We start from the raw sequence: 15417 nt of genomic DNA, 5'->3' as shown, positions 1-15417 counted from the left end.
AGGAGAGGAAGGAGAAGAAGAAGGAGAAGGAGGAGGAGAAGGAGGAGGAGGAGGAGGAGAAGAAGAAGGAGAAGAAGGGGAAGAAGAGGAGGAGGAGGAGGAAGAGGAGGAAGAGGAGGAAGAGGAAGAAGAGGAAGAAGAGGAGGAGGAGGAGGAGATTGGATTTATACCCCGCCCTACACTATCTGAAGGAGTCTCAGAGCGGCTTACAAACTCCTTTCCCTTCCCCTCTCCTCCCCACAACAGACACCCTGTGAGGTGGGTGGGGCTGAGAGAGCTCTGACAGAAACTGCTCTTTTCAAGAACACCTCTGACAGAACCATGGCTTGCCCAAGGTCATCCAGCAGGTGCAAGTGGAGGAGTGGGGAATCAAACCCGGTTCTCCCAGATTAGAGTCCGCGCACTTAACCACGACACCAAACTAGCCTCTTCTTCAGCTCTTACTAACTTTTCTGCTACTTGGCTCCCAATATTGGACTACTTAACGACACAAGATGAAATACCTAGTATAATGAATCAACAACATTTATGGTGACAACACCAGGATTATGTAGCTTCGTATCTCTTTCTCTTCTCTCCTGATTTGTTTTCCTCTTCCTCTCTCTTATTTTTCCCCTTCCCCTCTATATTATCAAATATACTTCTGCTCCACTAACAATAGCTATGACTCAATTTTGTAATTGTTATACCAGTTAATGTTACATTCTTAAGCCTCTGTATTTCATATTTATCTTTCAATAAAATGTTAATTAACGAAAACACTTTGTTAAAAAAGCATCGATGGCTTTGGAGCACTGGGGAGCTACTGACACCGGGGGTCCAGACGCGGCCTGAAAGACTTTCCAAACATAGCCCCATCCCAGTTTCCATTATTTGCATGCCTCGGAACTGCTACTGCTGCAGGAACCATATTAAATCGCCTCACTTTTGACATTGGTCGAATCTGCATTTGTCTTTCCCACTGGTGTCCCAGCCTTCTGACTCCGTCTTCAAAAAAACCTGTCTACAGTTGCTTTCCTTTTCACACTTCAACTGTGTGAGTATACTTTTGCATGTCTGCACATGTTTATCGCCCTCTCGTGGCAGCTCCACTGTAATTGCGCCTCCGCACTGCTTTAAATGAATCTTCTCCAAACAACATTCGAACGAGCATAGAGAAAGACGGCATCACAGCAGCACGAAACTAATTTTAGAATGCAAATGCAGATCCGACCACTGTCTGCCCTGCACTCCTTAGCAGCTTTCTGATGTTCCACCTCCAGATTTTTACAGTCAAGTTAACACATTTTGAGTAGCAATCTACCGCCGCATGCAAGTTCGGCTCTCACAGTTCCCCTGCAGAGCTGCGTGTCCCCTCCGCGCAAAGACCAAATCTCTACTTACTGGTCAGATTTCTTCATGTTGTACTCGAAACCTAGGAAGAAGGGAGAAGTGGAGTGTTCAGACATGTGTCTTTTCATCACCCGAGGGCTGAAAGAGCGATCAGACACTGAAGGTGCGATCCTAAACCGAGGGATACCCTTCTAAAGTCCACGGAAGTCGATGGGATTAGAAGGGTGTGAGTCTGTTTAGGATTGCACTGCAAGCATCACACAGAGCGTTTTCACCCAATCTCTGTGATATTAGTGGCAAAGTGAGTGATAATCCAGCAATGCATGAGATATCGAGGGATATCCGTGCGTGTGTGAATCGGGCCTCGGTTTGTAAGGTTAAATTAACAGGAAGCTGCGTCAAACCCGGTGCTTCCAGATTGGAGTCCGCGCACTTAACCACTACACCAAACTGAGGCAAATGATTGGTTGATGGAGCTCAGGATTGTCTGCTCTTAACTGGTCACAGCTGTCCAGGTCTTTGGCGGAGAGACTTCATTTCCCAACATCTGGTTGCTTATGTCTTGGCAAAGCTGGGGATTGAACCTGGCAACTTCTGTATGTAAAACAGCTGCCCTAACAGTAAGCCAAAGTCCCCCACCCTGTAGAATATACACCTCTGCCTTATACCCATCTAGCTTAGTCCTGTATCCCTTTCTCCAAGAGATATTTTCAAGGTTCTTCCTGAGATCTTTCAACTGGAGATGCCACCTTTTCAGCTGGAATAAAAATTGGAAACTTCTGTGCACCTCCCAGTCCAATTTCAGACTAGCGTCCACGGAAAAATATATAGGTAGATACACAGCAAATATTAAGCTTGGCCTTCAAAAGGAAACCCAAGTGTTTCTTTAGAACATTTACATCCTGCCTCGCCAGAGACCAACTGGTGGGAACTCACACAGTCAAAGCAATGCAATAAAAACCACAAAAGAAGAATTGTTGACAATAAAGCAAGCCAGGGGCATAAAAACAGCACAAAACAACATTTGGCAGCCCAACACAATATTTGTGGAATGGTCAGTTCACCGAATGATATTCACAGAACGATATTCGTAAGCCAGACCTCAGTTGAGAAACGCGGGTGACTTGCAGTACCCCATAAAGCGTGTCCGCGCTGGAGCAATCAAACCAAACGACAGTGGCAAAACACTCACTTCTCCTGCTGCGCTTGCGAGTGACGCCAGAGACCAACTGGTGGGAACTCACACAGTCAAAGCAATGCAATAAAAACCACAAAAGAAGAATTGTTGACAATAAAGCAAGCCAGGGGCATAAAAACAGCACAAAACAACATTTGGCAGCCCAACACAATATTCGTGGAAAGGTCAGTTCACCGAATGATATTCACAGAACGCTATTCGTAAGCCAGACCTCAGTCGAGAAACGCGGGTGACTTGCGCTACCCCATAAAGCGTGTTCGCGCTGGAGCAATCGAACCAAACGACAGTGGCAAAACACTCACTTCTCCTGCTGCGCTTGCGAGTGACGAGGACCACGAGGATGAGGAGGAGGATGAAGAGCAAGAGAGTCGCCAAGATGTAGCCCAGCTGCTGAAAGAAATGTGCCCGGCTCTCGGGGATGATGACGTTGATTACGTTGTGTCCGCGGCCCGCGTTGGGATCTGGGGGAACAGAAGGGAGACCCAAGGATCAGGACCGGTCAACAATACTCCTCAGTGGAGAGAAACCACTAAAATGGGACTAGACCCTGAATAGGGTAAACTGTCATGGGCATGGATGAGGATGAGCTTACAGAGCCTGCAGAAACCACAGCTGGCCCCTCTGAAGCAGCAGAGGAGGATAGCTGGCAAGTGCCTGTAACAGCAGTCTTCACACCTGGCTCAGAAAGAAGGAAGAACTGCAAGCGGGAAGTCCTCTTGACTCACCCCCACGTGTGACTTGTTTAAGGGAGCGACTGTGGCAAAACTTAGCAAGCAAGCAAAGAGAGGCCAGGCTACAAGGGAGATGCTCAGCTAGCCCAGAGTTCTAACAGGAGCCTGGCCGATCATGCAGCTGGCTATTTGGTAGCAGCATTTAACTCCACACTCTGGGCCAGTACCCTTCGTGGAAGCAACAAGTCAGCTTTGTGCTGCTTGCATCCACTTTGGCTCGGCTCTTGCGCCTAGACCTTCGGACCCCCTGGCTTTGGACTTTGCTCTGTGTTCCTGGCTCCTGACCCCAGTTTGGCTTTGGACTCTCTACTGTCTTCTTGGCTCCTGACCTTGGCTTGTTCTGGACTCCTTTTGACTGGCATCCCAGCCCGTGACATAAACGAAAGGGAGTAAGAAGATAGACCTTAGCCTATTCTGGAGTTTTTGTTCTGGACTCCTTTTGACTGGCATCCCTGCCCGTGACATAAACGAAAGGGAGTCAGAAGATAGACTATTCTGGAGTTTTCCCGGAATTACAGTTCATCTCCAGACTACAGAGGTCAATTCTCCTTAGGGATGCCCTGCCTCCTCTCCCCAAAGTCTGCCCTCCACAGTCTCTGCCCCCCCCAAAAAAAATCTCCAGGAGTTTCCCAACCTGTAACTGGCCCTCCTAACTGGCAGCCATTTCACAAATCCCCAGCCTCACTTCATACCTATTTGCATGGCCAGCAACCCACAGCCCAGACATTAAGGAAGGGCGGCAAAGTCAGCCTTGCTAAACAGCTCCCAGAAGAGGATCGAGCGAATGTCGGCGTATGGCAGTATGTTTGCAAGACACACAGTCCCACCGTTCTGTGGCCACGGCAACCTACTAACTCCTTTTGGTTTCCTTCAAGCAAACAATCTGTGCGAGTCCAGTGCCAGGAGCCTATGCTACGAGTCTGTCCAGCTGAGAGCAATGTTCCCTCTAAGCTGTGTAGTCTTGTGCGCAGAAATTCTACTTTGTGAGCTACTGGCATCAAAGTTGTGAGCGAGCTATTTGGCTGCTGCACAAATTAGTTTGCTCTGGAGCCCTCCTTCCTGAGCTAAGACAAAAATCTGTGAGCCGGAGGCTAAAAAACTGTGAGTGTGCTGCCCCCAGTCAGCATTTAACTGTAGTAAGTAGAACTGCCATATATCTTCAAGAGCAGTGCAGCACAGTGAGCTAGCTCACACTAACTCATCTTAGAGGGAACACTGGCTGAGAGGTGTAAACCTTACCAGGAGGAAGGAAATTTTGATGCCAAAAGGGGGAGGACGACCCTATCTTAAAGAAAACAAAACACACACACACACAAAATCCCAGACCGTATGCCAGGAAATCATTCTTCGGCAGGGCGTAGCAGCACAGTCTGTCGAGCCAGAGAAGGGAGGCGGAGCCCGAGTCCCCAGCCTGGAATGCACCTCCGCTCAACCCCACTAAAGTAGGTCATGTTTAAAAGAGAGGTTTTGAGCAACGTCTGTTTGCAAGAAAGAAGAAGAGGAGGAGATTGGATTTGTACCCTGCCCTTCACTCAGAGTCTCAGAGCAGCTTACAAACTCCTTTCCCTTCCCCTCCCCACAACAGACACCCTGTGAGGTAGGCGGGGCTGAGAGAGCTCTGAGAGAAACTGCTGTTTCAAGAACAGCTCTAGCAGAACTATGTCTTGGCCAAGGTCATCCAGCAGCTGCAAGTGGAGGAGTGGGGAATCAAACCCGGTTCTCCCAGATTAGAGTCTGCGCACTTAACCACTACACCAAACTGGCTCTCCAGAACAAGAAAGAGGGTTCAGCGAGGTGGTTAGTGATAGCGGTCCTGGTCAGTTTTGTGGCAGTTTTTATCCAGGCCTTCCTCTGAGGAGCTCAGGGCAGCAGACGTAGCCCTCCCCACCCCCTTCCCATCCTCACAACAACACTGCAAGGTAGGTCAGGTCGACTGAGTGCAGAGATCACCCGGGGAGTTTCACGGACAGTCAAATCAGGACGGTGAACGGCTATAACCCTAGACCCTGGCAGCTCGACATCAGAGTAGAGGATCCGTGAGAACCGGGTGTTGTTTCACAGACTGCTCTTGCGTTGCCAAATGCACATGTGGCATGCACAGCTGGAACGAATGACGTCCCAGGGCTGGGAAAGGCAAGTCTCGTTCTGCGGAATGGAGTGGCACGTGCACGACAAGGCAGCCGACGAAGCTGAAAAGTAAATGGGACTCGGGGCCAATGCTCCCTCTAAGCTGTGGAGTCTTGTGAGCAAAAATTCTACTCTGTGAGCTACTGGCATTAAAGAAGAAGGAGTTCAATTTATACCCCGCCTTTCACTACCCAAGGTGTCTCAGAGCGCCTTACAAACTCCTTCCCCTCCCCTCCCCACAACAGACACCCTGTGAGGTAGGTGGGGCTGAGAGAGCTCTTGACAGAAACTGCTCTTTTTCAAGAACAACTCTTATCAGAACTACGGCTTGGCCAAGGTCATCCAGCCAGGTGCAAGCGGAGGAGTGGGGAATCAAACCTGGTTCTCCCAGATTAGAGTCTGCGCACTTAGCCACTACACCAAACTGGGAGCGAGCGATTTGGCCGCTGCATAACTTAGTTTGCTCTGGGGCGATCCTTCCGGAAGATGAAAACGGGTGAGCTGGAGGCTAAAAAACTGTGAGCTAGCTCACACTAACTCAGCTTAGAGGGAACACTGCTCCGGGCGCCGAATCATCCCGATGCCGACAGCGAGAACACCTCGGCCCGTCATGGGCTTTCTAACGGAGTTCCCCGGCTTTGAAAATCCCACCTCAGGCCCCCTAACTTCCACGGGGGCTGTCAACACGGAGCCTTCCACCGAAAGCCGCAGAGTTAACTTTGGATTCTACGGCAGAGGCAGCGAAAACACAAGCCGGCCGTGTTGATATTGTCAGCGGAATAAAATTTCCTGTCTAGGCAGCTGTTCCGGGCCTTGGAGGAAGACGATCTGAGGGGGAAAGCTCCCTGCTTTTCTTTGCCTTATCTGTTTTTTCAAGGCTCCATGTCTCTGTAGGAGTGGACAGGGACTCCCAGAGAGGAAGGAGAGCCAGCTACAAGCCGCTTTCTTGCTGCGTGGACAAAAAGGCCCACTTCCCACACGCTGCTTAGAAGGGGCTGGAGAAGGGCAAGCAGACCGATGAGAGGTCCCGGCCTGCCTCCCCTCCTTCCGCCTTCCCGAAGACGCGGCATAAAATTCCCATCGATTCAGCAAGTTCTCCCGGCCTGCTTTCGGTTCCAGAATGGACTCCACCCAGGAAATGCCGCAGAAAGCCAGCATGGACACACCAGAAACCCTCCACAGCCCACTGAATAACGACACTTAGCATTTATAAAGAAGGAGAAGAAGAAACTGGGTTTATACCACACCCTTCACCAGGGTTCCCTCTAAGCCGAATGAGTGTGAGCTAGCTCACAGTTTTGTAGCCTCCGGCTCACACATTTTTGTCTTCGCTCGGGAAGGAGGGCTCCAGAGCAAACTAATTGATGCAGCAGCCAAATCGATCGCTCGCAACTTTAATGCCAGTAGCTCACAAAGTAGATTTTTTTTGCTCACAAGACTCCACAGCTTAGAGGGAACATTGCAAGGCGTCTCAGAGCGGCTTACAATCTCCTTTCCTTTCCCCTCCCCACAACAGACACCCTCTGAGGTAGGTGGGACTGAGGGAGCTCTGACAGAAACTGCTCTTTCAAGGACAGCTGTGATAGAACTCTTGACTGACCCAAAGTCACACACATGTGGAGGAGTGGGGAATCAAACCCAGTTCTCCCAGATTAGAGTCCACGTTCCTAACCACGACACCAAATAGTGCCTCCAGCCTTCAAAACAACAGAACATATATTTTTTTGTTATCATCACAACAGTCCTGTTAGGCAGGCCGGTGCTATTACCCGCCTGTTGCTGAGGATGGGGCTGACAATGGACTTCTTTGCAGGTCCAAACAGATCCATAACTGGGTCTTCCCGTCAATTTTTAAGGAGCCATTTCAGCTTTGCAGGGCACCCATTTGAGTCAGAATCACGAGGGGAGGGGAAAGGGGGAGATCTATCCTGCATGGTTTCTGTTAGTCCAACCCCGCCCTCACCCACACGGCGGTATCCCACCCACATTTTTTCCTCTGATGTTCTACAGTGTGAAGGAAGGGGCTGATTAGGGGAACCACCAGGGAACAGAAGGATGAAATCCCTTCACGCCTCCCTGGATGGCTCCAAATCAAACCGGACCAATGATGCACAGGTGGTGTTTTAGGCAATCCAAGATCTGTTTCACAGAGGTGGTCCCAGGTTGTATGTCACCCCAAACTAGGCTTGCCAACCTCCAGGTAACACCTGGAAATCTCCTGCTATTACAGTTGATCTCCAGATGATCAAGATTAGATCACCTGGAGAAAATGGTGAGGAGGAGGAGCAGGAGCAGGAGGAGGAGGAGAAGGAGCAGGAGGAGGAGCAGGAGGAGGAGAAGGAGCAGGAGTAGGAGGAAGAGACTGGATTTCTACCCCGCCCTTCACTACCCAAAGGAGAGCGGCTTACAATCTCCTTTCCCTTCCCCTCCCCACAACAGACACCCTGTGAGGCTGAGAGAGCTCTTTTGAGAACTGCTCCTGAGAGAACAGCTCGGAAAGAACTTGTGACCGACCCAAGGTCACACCGGCAGCTGCAAGAGGTGGAGTGGGGAACCAAACCCGGTTCTCCCAGATTAGAGTCTGTGCTTCTAACCACTGCACTAACTGGCTCTCTCTTTGGACGGTTGACTCCCCAGGCTCCATCCCCCCCCCCAAAAAAATATCTCTAGATATCTCCCAATCCAGAGATGGCAACCCTACCCCAGACTGTGCACTGTCCCAAGCAGTCGTTTGGGTAACAGACTGAGGGCAGGCCCTGCTGTCTCGTCTGACCATGACATGAGTCCACCGGGGGGGGGGGGGTTCATGGCAGAGGCAGCATTTGAACTCGGGATCTCCCGATCTTGGTTCCTTCTCTCCTCCCTGCTACTCCGTGTCGACTCTCACGTATCTTCAGGGAGAGAACCTAAGGAGCCCCTGAAGATAAAGATTGGCATTGGACTTTTGCTTAAAATAGGTTCTCTTTGGGAATCTGGTCCATTTCCTGGTTGCAACTGACATTCATTCCTGCAAGACAGGGCGAGGGACTTCTCCTTAAATTTCTCAGAGTTCTCCAATTTGCATGCCAAATTTGGGGTTGGGAAATCTGACTGATTGCACGCCTGTTCCCCAAAGGTATCTAATTCCCCATTACACACACACCCCCGCACACCCCGGTCTAGTTTTCTCAATCCCAGAAGGCTGTTTATGACTAGCCATGCCGGCCCATTTAAAAATTCATCACACCGTCTTCAGATTTGATATTAAGCGGGCAATAAATATTAAAGGCACAATAAATATTTTAAAGTGGTAATAAACGAGGAGCTTTACGCCCAAAGCAGGCTAAAGATGATTAAACTCCAGTTTTCGACTTCTCCGTGTGATGGTTGAGCAGAACAGAACAGATTAGAAAGTGGGAGCCTTTTTCAGAGGGGCGTGCGGGCCAGTTCTTGTTGGAAGTTCCAGATACCATCTCCCCTGCCTCAGACCTCCAGACTGAGCGGCAAGAGAGACTAGATAGCTAGACAGGCACACACTGACCTTCTTCCTTCCTGTATCTACTCTTCTGCCATTGTCCTCGTCATGCACATTGTGATCTCAGGGACAGATTTCCCTTTCCTGTTTCTCTCTCCCTCTGAATGAAGCTCTCTACCTGCACGCAGCAAGAGAGGGACATGCAGTCCTTTCTTGGCACCAAGAGGCAGATGGGCCTCTCGCCATCTGCCTCCATCCTTTAGCTAGTCAGTCAGTTATCTATCGATCTCTGCTCTTTCCCATCCAAAGTGTACTTCTCCAATAAAGAGAGAAGCATTTCTCTTCGAAACTTGCAGTGTGGCTTTATGTAGCTTTGTAAGCTGAGTAACCTGGTAAAGTGACACTCCTGTGTTTGCAACTTTATTTAAGCACGCTGCTAACGAATGGCGACTGGACTAACCACATCACTTAACCTCAATCGTTCTCCAGTGGCATGACCCTTCCAGAAGAGAAACTGTGTTTCGGGGAATTCGTGGGACTCTCGGAAGTCCATTGAAGATTAGTAACGGCAGGCAAGTCGATGGTCTAGCAAACCAGATGCTGCTTAATAAATAAGACAGTGTTCGGCAGCAAGCTGGGGGTCTCTATAACGAATAACAAAGGAATGTTAAAACCTGGAGAAACCATTCTATGCGGGATTTGCCTTGATGAAGCACTGAAGCAATAGAAAACTGTGACCAGGACAGATCTCTAAACTGCAAGCTGTCAACCACTTTAGACGACCGTTCTCAGCTGCTGCAAGTTCATCACTTCTGCCAGCCTAAGCAACAATTCTGATCACAAGCCAGCAGGTGGAGGTGATGATCTCTATAGTAAAGAAAGCTAACATTTAGGCAGGAAAACTCTCTTAAAGGAGACCCGTTTCTTGACACAGAGTGAGAAGGGGTCCTAGAGGTCACCCACTCCAACCCCCTTGGCTCAGTGCAGGAATTAGTCAACTACAGCACCCCACTCAGCTTAAAGGAGCGCACGCCTTTAAAAAAAATGTTTCAAAATGATTGAAAAAAGCATTTATAGGAGAAATTCTTGTGAGGCTATGCCTTTAATGAGGGGAGCAGTGGCACAGTGGGTATATCCCACTGTCTTAACATCCGAACTGTGTCAGTTCGAGCCCCGCGCTGGTGTGAGTAGCCAGCCTGTTGTCCCCAGCTCATCGTCCACCCAGCGATTCGAAAGCCTCAGCGAGTAGATAAAATGGGAACCACTCCTTAGAGAGGGTGGGCACACCAACTCCCCTGTGGGAAGGTGTTAGCTGTCGGTTGGGACGTCCTGCTCCAGGATCGGAAAAGGTGGAAGAAACTTCTCGGCTACAAAAATCCCTGCAGTGGGATGCTCCGGCCAGGCGGTGGCAGTGTGGCGATATGACATACGGGTGCTGAAGCCCCAACGTCATCAAGCCGGTTGACGCAGCCGTTCGGAACATGACTGAGCCAAGCCAGGAGACGTTTCCACTGTGCAGTTACGGCGTGTGCAATGAAATGACTATATGTTGTCTTTCCTATCCCCTATGAACATTGTTAGTCCCCTGTCTAAAATGTGTAACTGTAAATCGCTTTGAGCCCACTTGTGGGGAAAGCGATTAATAAATCGAAAACATTACTATTATTTAAGGCTGATCCTGCATTGAGCAGAGGGTCTGTATGGCCCCTTCCAACTCTATAAGAAAGGCCCCCAGAAGCCCAAATCTTAGCTATGGGCCTGAACATACCTGTGATGGAGCCGCCACGTTCTCACCATGGAGAAACCTCTCTCTTTCATGAGGGGACAACTCTTTTGTGAGGTGGCAGCCATGTTATCAGGGCAAAGAGCATCTCCTCCAAAGAGGAACCCGCTTTGGTGGCTGAATGACCTACCCGCAGCTGGTGCGTTGTGGCGGGTGACGTTCACCACCTTTGTTTCCGGTTCTGGCTCCGCGACGGACACCTGGAAGATACGCCGCTCGTGAAGGCCACAGTAGTGGTGGTGGAGATGGCAGGAGTAGGTACCCTTGTCCGCGGCCTCCAAGCCGGATATCTTCAGGGAGAAGTCGCCCTGCCTGAAGGCCCTTTCGGAGATATCCATCTTTTGCCGGATGAAGAGAGGGCCATAGGAGCGCCTCTCTCCGGAGGCGTACAAGTCAATGAGGCGATCGGCCCGGTCGTGAGGCACGCCTGGCGGCTGCCGGTCCCAGTGCACAACTTGCTGATCCTCCTCGTCGAACCGATCCGTCCAGATGTGGTTCCGGTTGATACAGGGGAGCTCCACACTGCTTCCATTCAAGGCCACGATCACCGCCTTCTCACCGTCCCAATACTTCTTTACTCCTCTCACTGCAAAAACCACACGGAAGGGAGACATGTAGGCTTTCGGTTTGATAGGAAAGGAGGAGGAGGAGGAAGGAGGAGGAGGAGGAGGAGGAGGATTTATACCCCGTCCTTCACTACCCGAGGGAGTCTCAGCGCGGCTTACAATCCCCTTTCCCTTTCTCTCTCCACAACAGACACCCTGTGAGGGAGGTGGGGCGGAGAGAGCTCTCCCGAGGACTGCCCTTGGGAGAACAGCTCTGAAAGAACTTGTGACTGACCCAAGGTCACACCAGCAGCTGCACGTGGAGGAGGGGGGGATCAGACCCGGTTCTGCCAGATTAAAGCCCACGCTCCTAACCACCGCACCCAACTGGCTCTCAATACTGTCCTCCGCTTCTCCCCACCCCTGCTAAAGGCGAGAGAGGTACAGAGGTTACCGGGTAACTTTCCTTTGGAGAAGGAGGCGGCATTGGAGACTTGTGGGTTTTTTGTAGGGTTGCCACACCTGGGGATCTCCCACTTTGACAACCGATCTCCAGCTGACAGAGATCAGCTCCCCTGGAGAAAATGGCTGGTTCTCCCAGGTTACAGGCCGCGCTCTTAACGTTCTTTCTCTCCCATGCTGTTTGTTCAAGCTGAAATGGCCCCTGGGAACTGCTATTTGCTCCATCGGTGACATGGATACATCCTGAGAGGCTGGCTACATGTTAAGCCCAAATGCTCCTGCGAGTTCACTTTCAAAGTGAAGCATCTCCAGCTTCAACTTTGGTGAATTTTCTTTTAAAAAATTCTAGGAGTAGCCCTAGTTGACAGGACTAAAGGCTCCTCTAGTCCACCCTCCTGGAGAGATCAGCTGGATGGTTTTTGGGAAGCCCCCTAGGAAGCCATGAGGGCAATGGAACCACCCTGATTGTTCGTCCCGAGCATCCAGTGCTCAAAGTGGACTGCTTCGACACATGGAGGTTCCATTTACCTAGTTTGGTCAGTTTGGTGTAGGTGCGCGGACTCTAATCTGGGAGGACCGGGTTTGAGTCCCCACTCTGCCACGTGCAGCTGCTGGGGTGACCTTGGGTCATACACAAGTTCTCTCAGAGCTGTTCTCTCAAGGCCAGTTTCTGTCAGAGCTCTCTCGGCCCCGCCTACCTCACAGGGCGTCTGTTGTGGGGAGGGGAAGGGAAAGGAGATTGTAAGGCGCTCTGAGACTCCTTTGGGTAGTGAAGGGCAGGGTATCAATCCAATCTCCTCCTCCTCCTCTTCTTCCATGGTGGCAAATGGCCACTGGTAGGCCTCTAAATGAAACGGCTGTCACTCCTCTTAAGACTTTTCTGCAGCCTCGTGACAGGAAATGCTCCGATGGCCACAAACATCTTAATTACCGCTTCCCCGCCATTCGTTTGCTCCTTGCTGAGCTACAAAAGGCCAGATGGGTGGCGGCCCGGAACAAGCGTGTTGAGTTTACAAGAGAGAAATGCTGAGCGGAACAAAAAGCGAAACGCGAACGCCTGGGCACACTGCCACGGATCTACGCCAGAGCGGCAGAGAAGCGCTTGCCTTTCGTGGTGATGTTGAGCTGGATCTTCACCGTCTCAGAGAGGTGACAGTAATGGTGGTGGAGGTTGCAGGAGTAAAGGCCTTGGTCACTCCTGGCAAGGTCTTGAATAAAATGCAACGAGAGAGAGAGCGAGAGAGAGAATTAATAATTATCACACGGCAGTGTGTGTAGTATAGCCGGGAGAGCCTAAGATTGTCTGGCAGACCGAAGTTCTAGCTCTTTTAGCGCTATGCACCACTAGGTGGCGAGCTCCTGATATTAGAGCGAGATTCTAGTCCAGTCGCGCCTTAAAGCCTGGCATGATTTTCGGGGTATGAGCTTTTGAGAGTCAAGCCCCCCCTTCGTCTGATACAAGTCGGAAACCGTGTTCTGATAAAGGGAGCCCTGACTCTCGAAAGGTTATAGCCGGAAATTCTAAGGTGCTTCTGGGATCAAACTTTGCTGTTCTGCTACAGATCAACGCAGCTACCCGTGTGAAAACTATCTACATAGGCTTGCCAAGTCCCCCCGGGGGGCAGGGAAACCCCCGCCCCACAGGCCCGTTCCCCGCCGCATCGGGCCCCGGGGGGAACCCCACCCCCAAAGCACGCAACATGCACGTCACCCGGGAGTGACGCGACCACGCTGGGGGTGTGGTTTTCCCTTGGATGGTCGTGGCCCCGCCCCCAGTGTGCCCGGCGTGGTCGCATCACTTCCGGGTGACGGGGTTGCGGTGCGCGCGCACACACACTCCCAGAGCAGTGCTGGAGTCCTCTGCTCCAGCGCCGATCCGACTTGGGAACCCTATATCTACATGATATTAGAATCAGGGCGACATGTCTGTCAGCTAAGCTGCTGCCATAGCTGGTGGAGGGGAGGGGGAAGGTGATGGATGGTACGTATGCTTTGATGGAATCTTAACTTTCGTTTTCTTCCCGGCTCATCTTATCTGCTAGCCTGGGCCGGTGACCTTGGTGCATTGTTGCTGCTTTCGCTGGCCAGGCTTTTGCTTAATTTCTGATTGGCCCGGGTCCATCAGAAGACCCCTTGGAATTATGGGTAACATTCCTTTTTGCGTGTTTGCAGTCAGTTCTAACACAGGGCGTATGCACAGATGACCTCTGCCCTTACTGTACTCAATAAACTTCACTCTTTTGAATGGGAGTTGTTGGGAACTGATTGCTGCGGGACTCTGACAACGTCAAGAGCTGAGGCAGTACAGTGGTTACAGCAGCAATCCTCAAACTTTCTAAAGTTTCTACCACTTTAGAAGTTCTGGCCCATACTTCAGTCCCGCAGGCCGTTAACAGGAGGAATCCAGGAGGTTAACAAGCCTGAGGGTAGGGCTTTATCCCCTCCGGCACCATTTGTGACTGGGAGCGACCAAAGATCCCAGGAATGAACTCATGGGGTTGCAGGGCAAAGCAAGGGAGAAAGAAAGATCACAGCCACTCCACCTTCTCGTCATTTTCCCACTGCTGGGAGAAGAGGGGCCCAGAGACTCTCTCCAGGGGTCATTTCGTGGAGAAAGAGGTGCAGGAGCTCATTAGCATAACACATTAACATAGCTTATTTGCATATGCCACGCCCCCTGACATCACCGGAAGTGTGTCAGAAGGCAACACCCACCGCTCAGGCTCCACTAGATTGTTTTGGATTGCTAGCTATTAGGGGGGGGGAACGTGCAGATCTGTCCTCGCAGAGGAGGGAGAGCTTGTACCTGAATAAAACTTAAAGGTGCCACGGGACTGTTTTGGACCAGGGGGGCGGGGGAAGCTCCGAAACCTACCTGGCTGCTTCTTGCTCTGACTGAGGGCTGCTGGGAGCAGGGGGTGGGGCTTGTTGCATGTGCCCGCCCCCTGGGCTCTTTACTGCCGGAGCTCCGCTCCTGTGCGCTCCTGCAGGAAATGACCCCTGCTTTTCTCTAAGCTCAGGAGTGTAAGTCTTCTAGCCAGCCCACAACAGAGCTGAAACCCACTTTTGGGTCATGACCAGTGTTCCCTCTAAGCAGAGTTAGTGTGAGCCAGCTCACAGTTTTTTAGCCTCTGGCTCACACATTTTTGTCTTTGCTCAGGAAGGACGGGCTCCAGAGCAAACTGATTTATGCGGCAGCCAAATCGTTCACTCACCACTTTAATGCCGGTAGCTGACCAAGGATACACAGCACTCCACAGCTTAGTGGGAGCATCAGTCATGATCCACAGTTGGTGAACCACGGGATCCCCCCAACATGGTGCCGGTGGGTGCAATGGTGCCCGAGGACTCTTTTCCTGGCACCCACCAAGGGTTTTAGAAAGTGGCCAGGGCCAGGTGGAGTTTTTGCTGAGCAGCTTCTGATTGGCCACTGGAGACCTCATGGGGTGTGCAGAAGTTTTAAAAAGTTGGTCTGGCAGCAGCTGCCACCACAGCACAAAGATGTTCACTGCATGACTAAAGGGGAGGGCGGGATACAAATCCCCAAAATAAAAAAATAAATAAAAATGTTTTTAAAACAATGTGTTTATTTTGAAATGCCTCCTGTAAAATAGAGCTTTGGACTGAAATGTTGAAAAATTATGCAGGACCTCACTCCCTGACATATTGTGGCTGGGTCTGCCTCTTGTGGAATCCATTGTGTAGTTACATCCATCACCTCGTGTCAGAACTCCTATGGTGCCTACAGGGTTAAAAAGCTGGGAGATCCCCGGGTAGCAGTGTGA

The 15417-nt window shown here is 50.9% G+C and overlaps 1 protein-coding gene across 1 annotated transcript in view; it reads right to left on the bottom strand.

The window, feature by feature from the left end:
- The window catches only part of MXRA8 (matrix-remodelling associated 8), a 39217-nt gene that overhangs the window by 8653 nt on the left and 15147 nt on the right, over window positions 1-15417 (bottom strand). Inside the window, exons 4-7 of the mRNA XM_015413104.1 lie at window positions 12739-12840; window positions 10756-11211; window positions 2833-2991; window positions 1384-1414 (exon numbers count right to left, since the gene is read on the bottom strand). Of these exons, the coding sequence (XP_015268590.1) occupies window positions 1384-1414; window positions 2833-2991; window positions 10756-11211; window positions 12739-12840 (748 nt within the window). The remainder of the gene's footprint in view (window positions 1-1383; window positions 1415-2832; window positions 2992-10755; window positions 11212-12738; window positions 12841-15417) is intronic.

This window comes from Gekko japonicus, unplaced genomic scaffold (assembly GCF_001447785.1).
Source record: "Gekko japonicus isolate JY-2015 unplaced genomic scaffold, Gekko_japonicus_V1.1 scaffold3421, whole genome shotgun sequence".
NCBI lineage: Eukaryota > Metazoa > Chordata > Lepidosauria > Squamata > Gekkonidae > Gekko > Gekko japonicus.
This window is presented reverse-complemented; position numbering and strand designations above follow the sequence as displayed.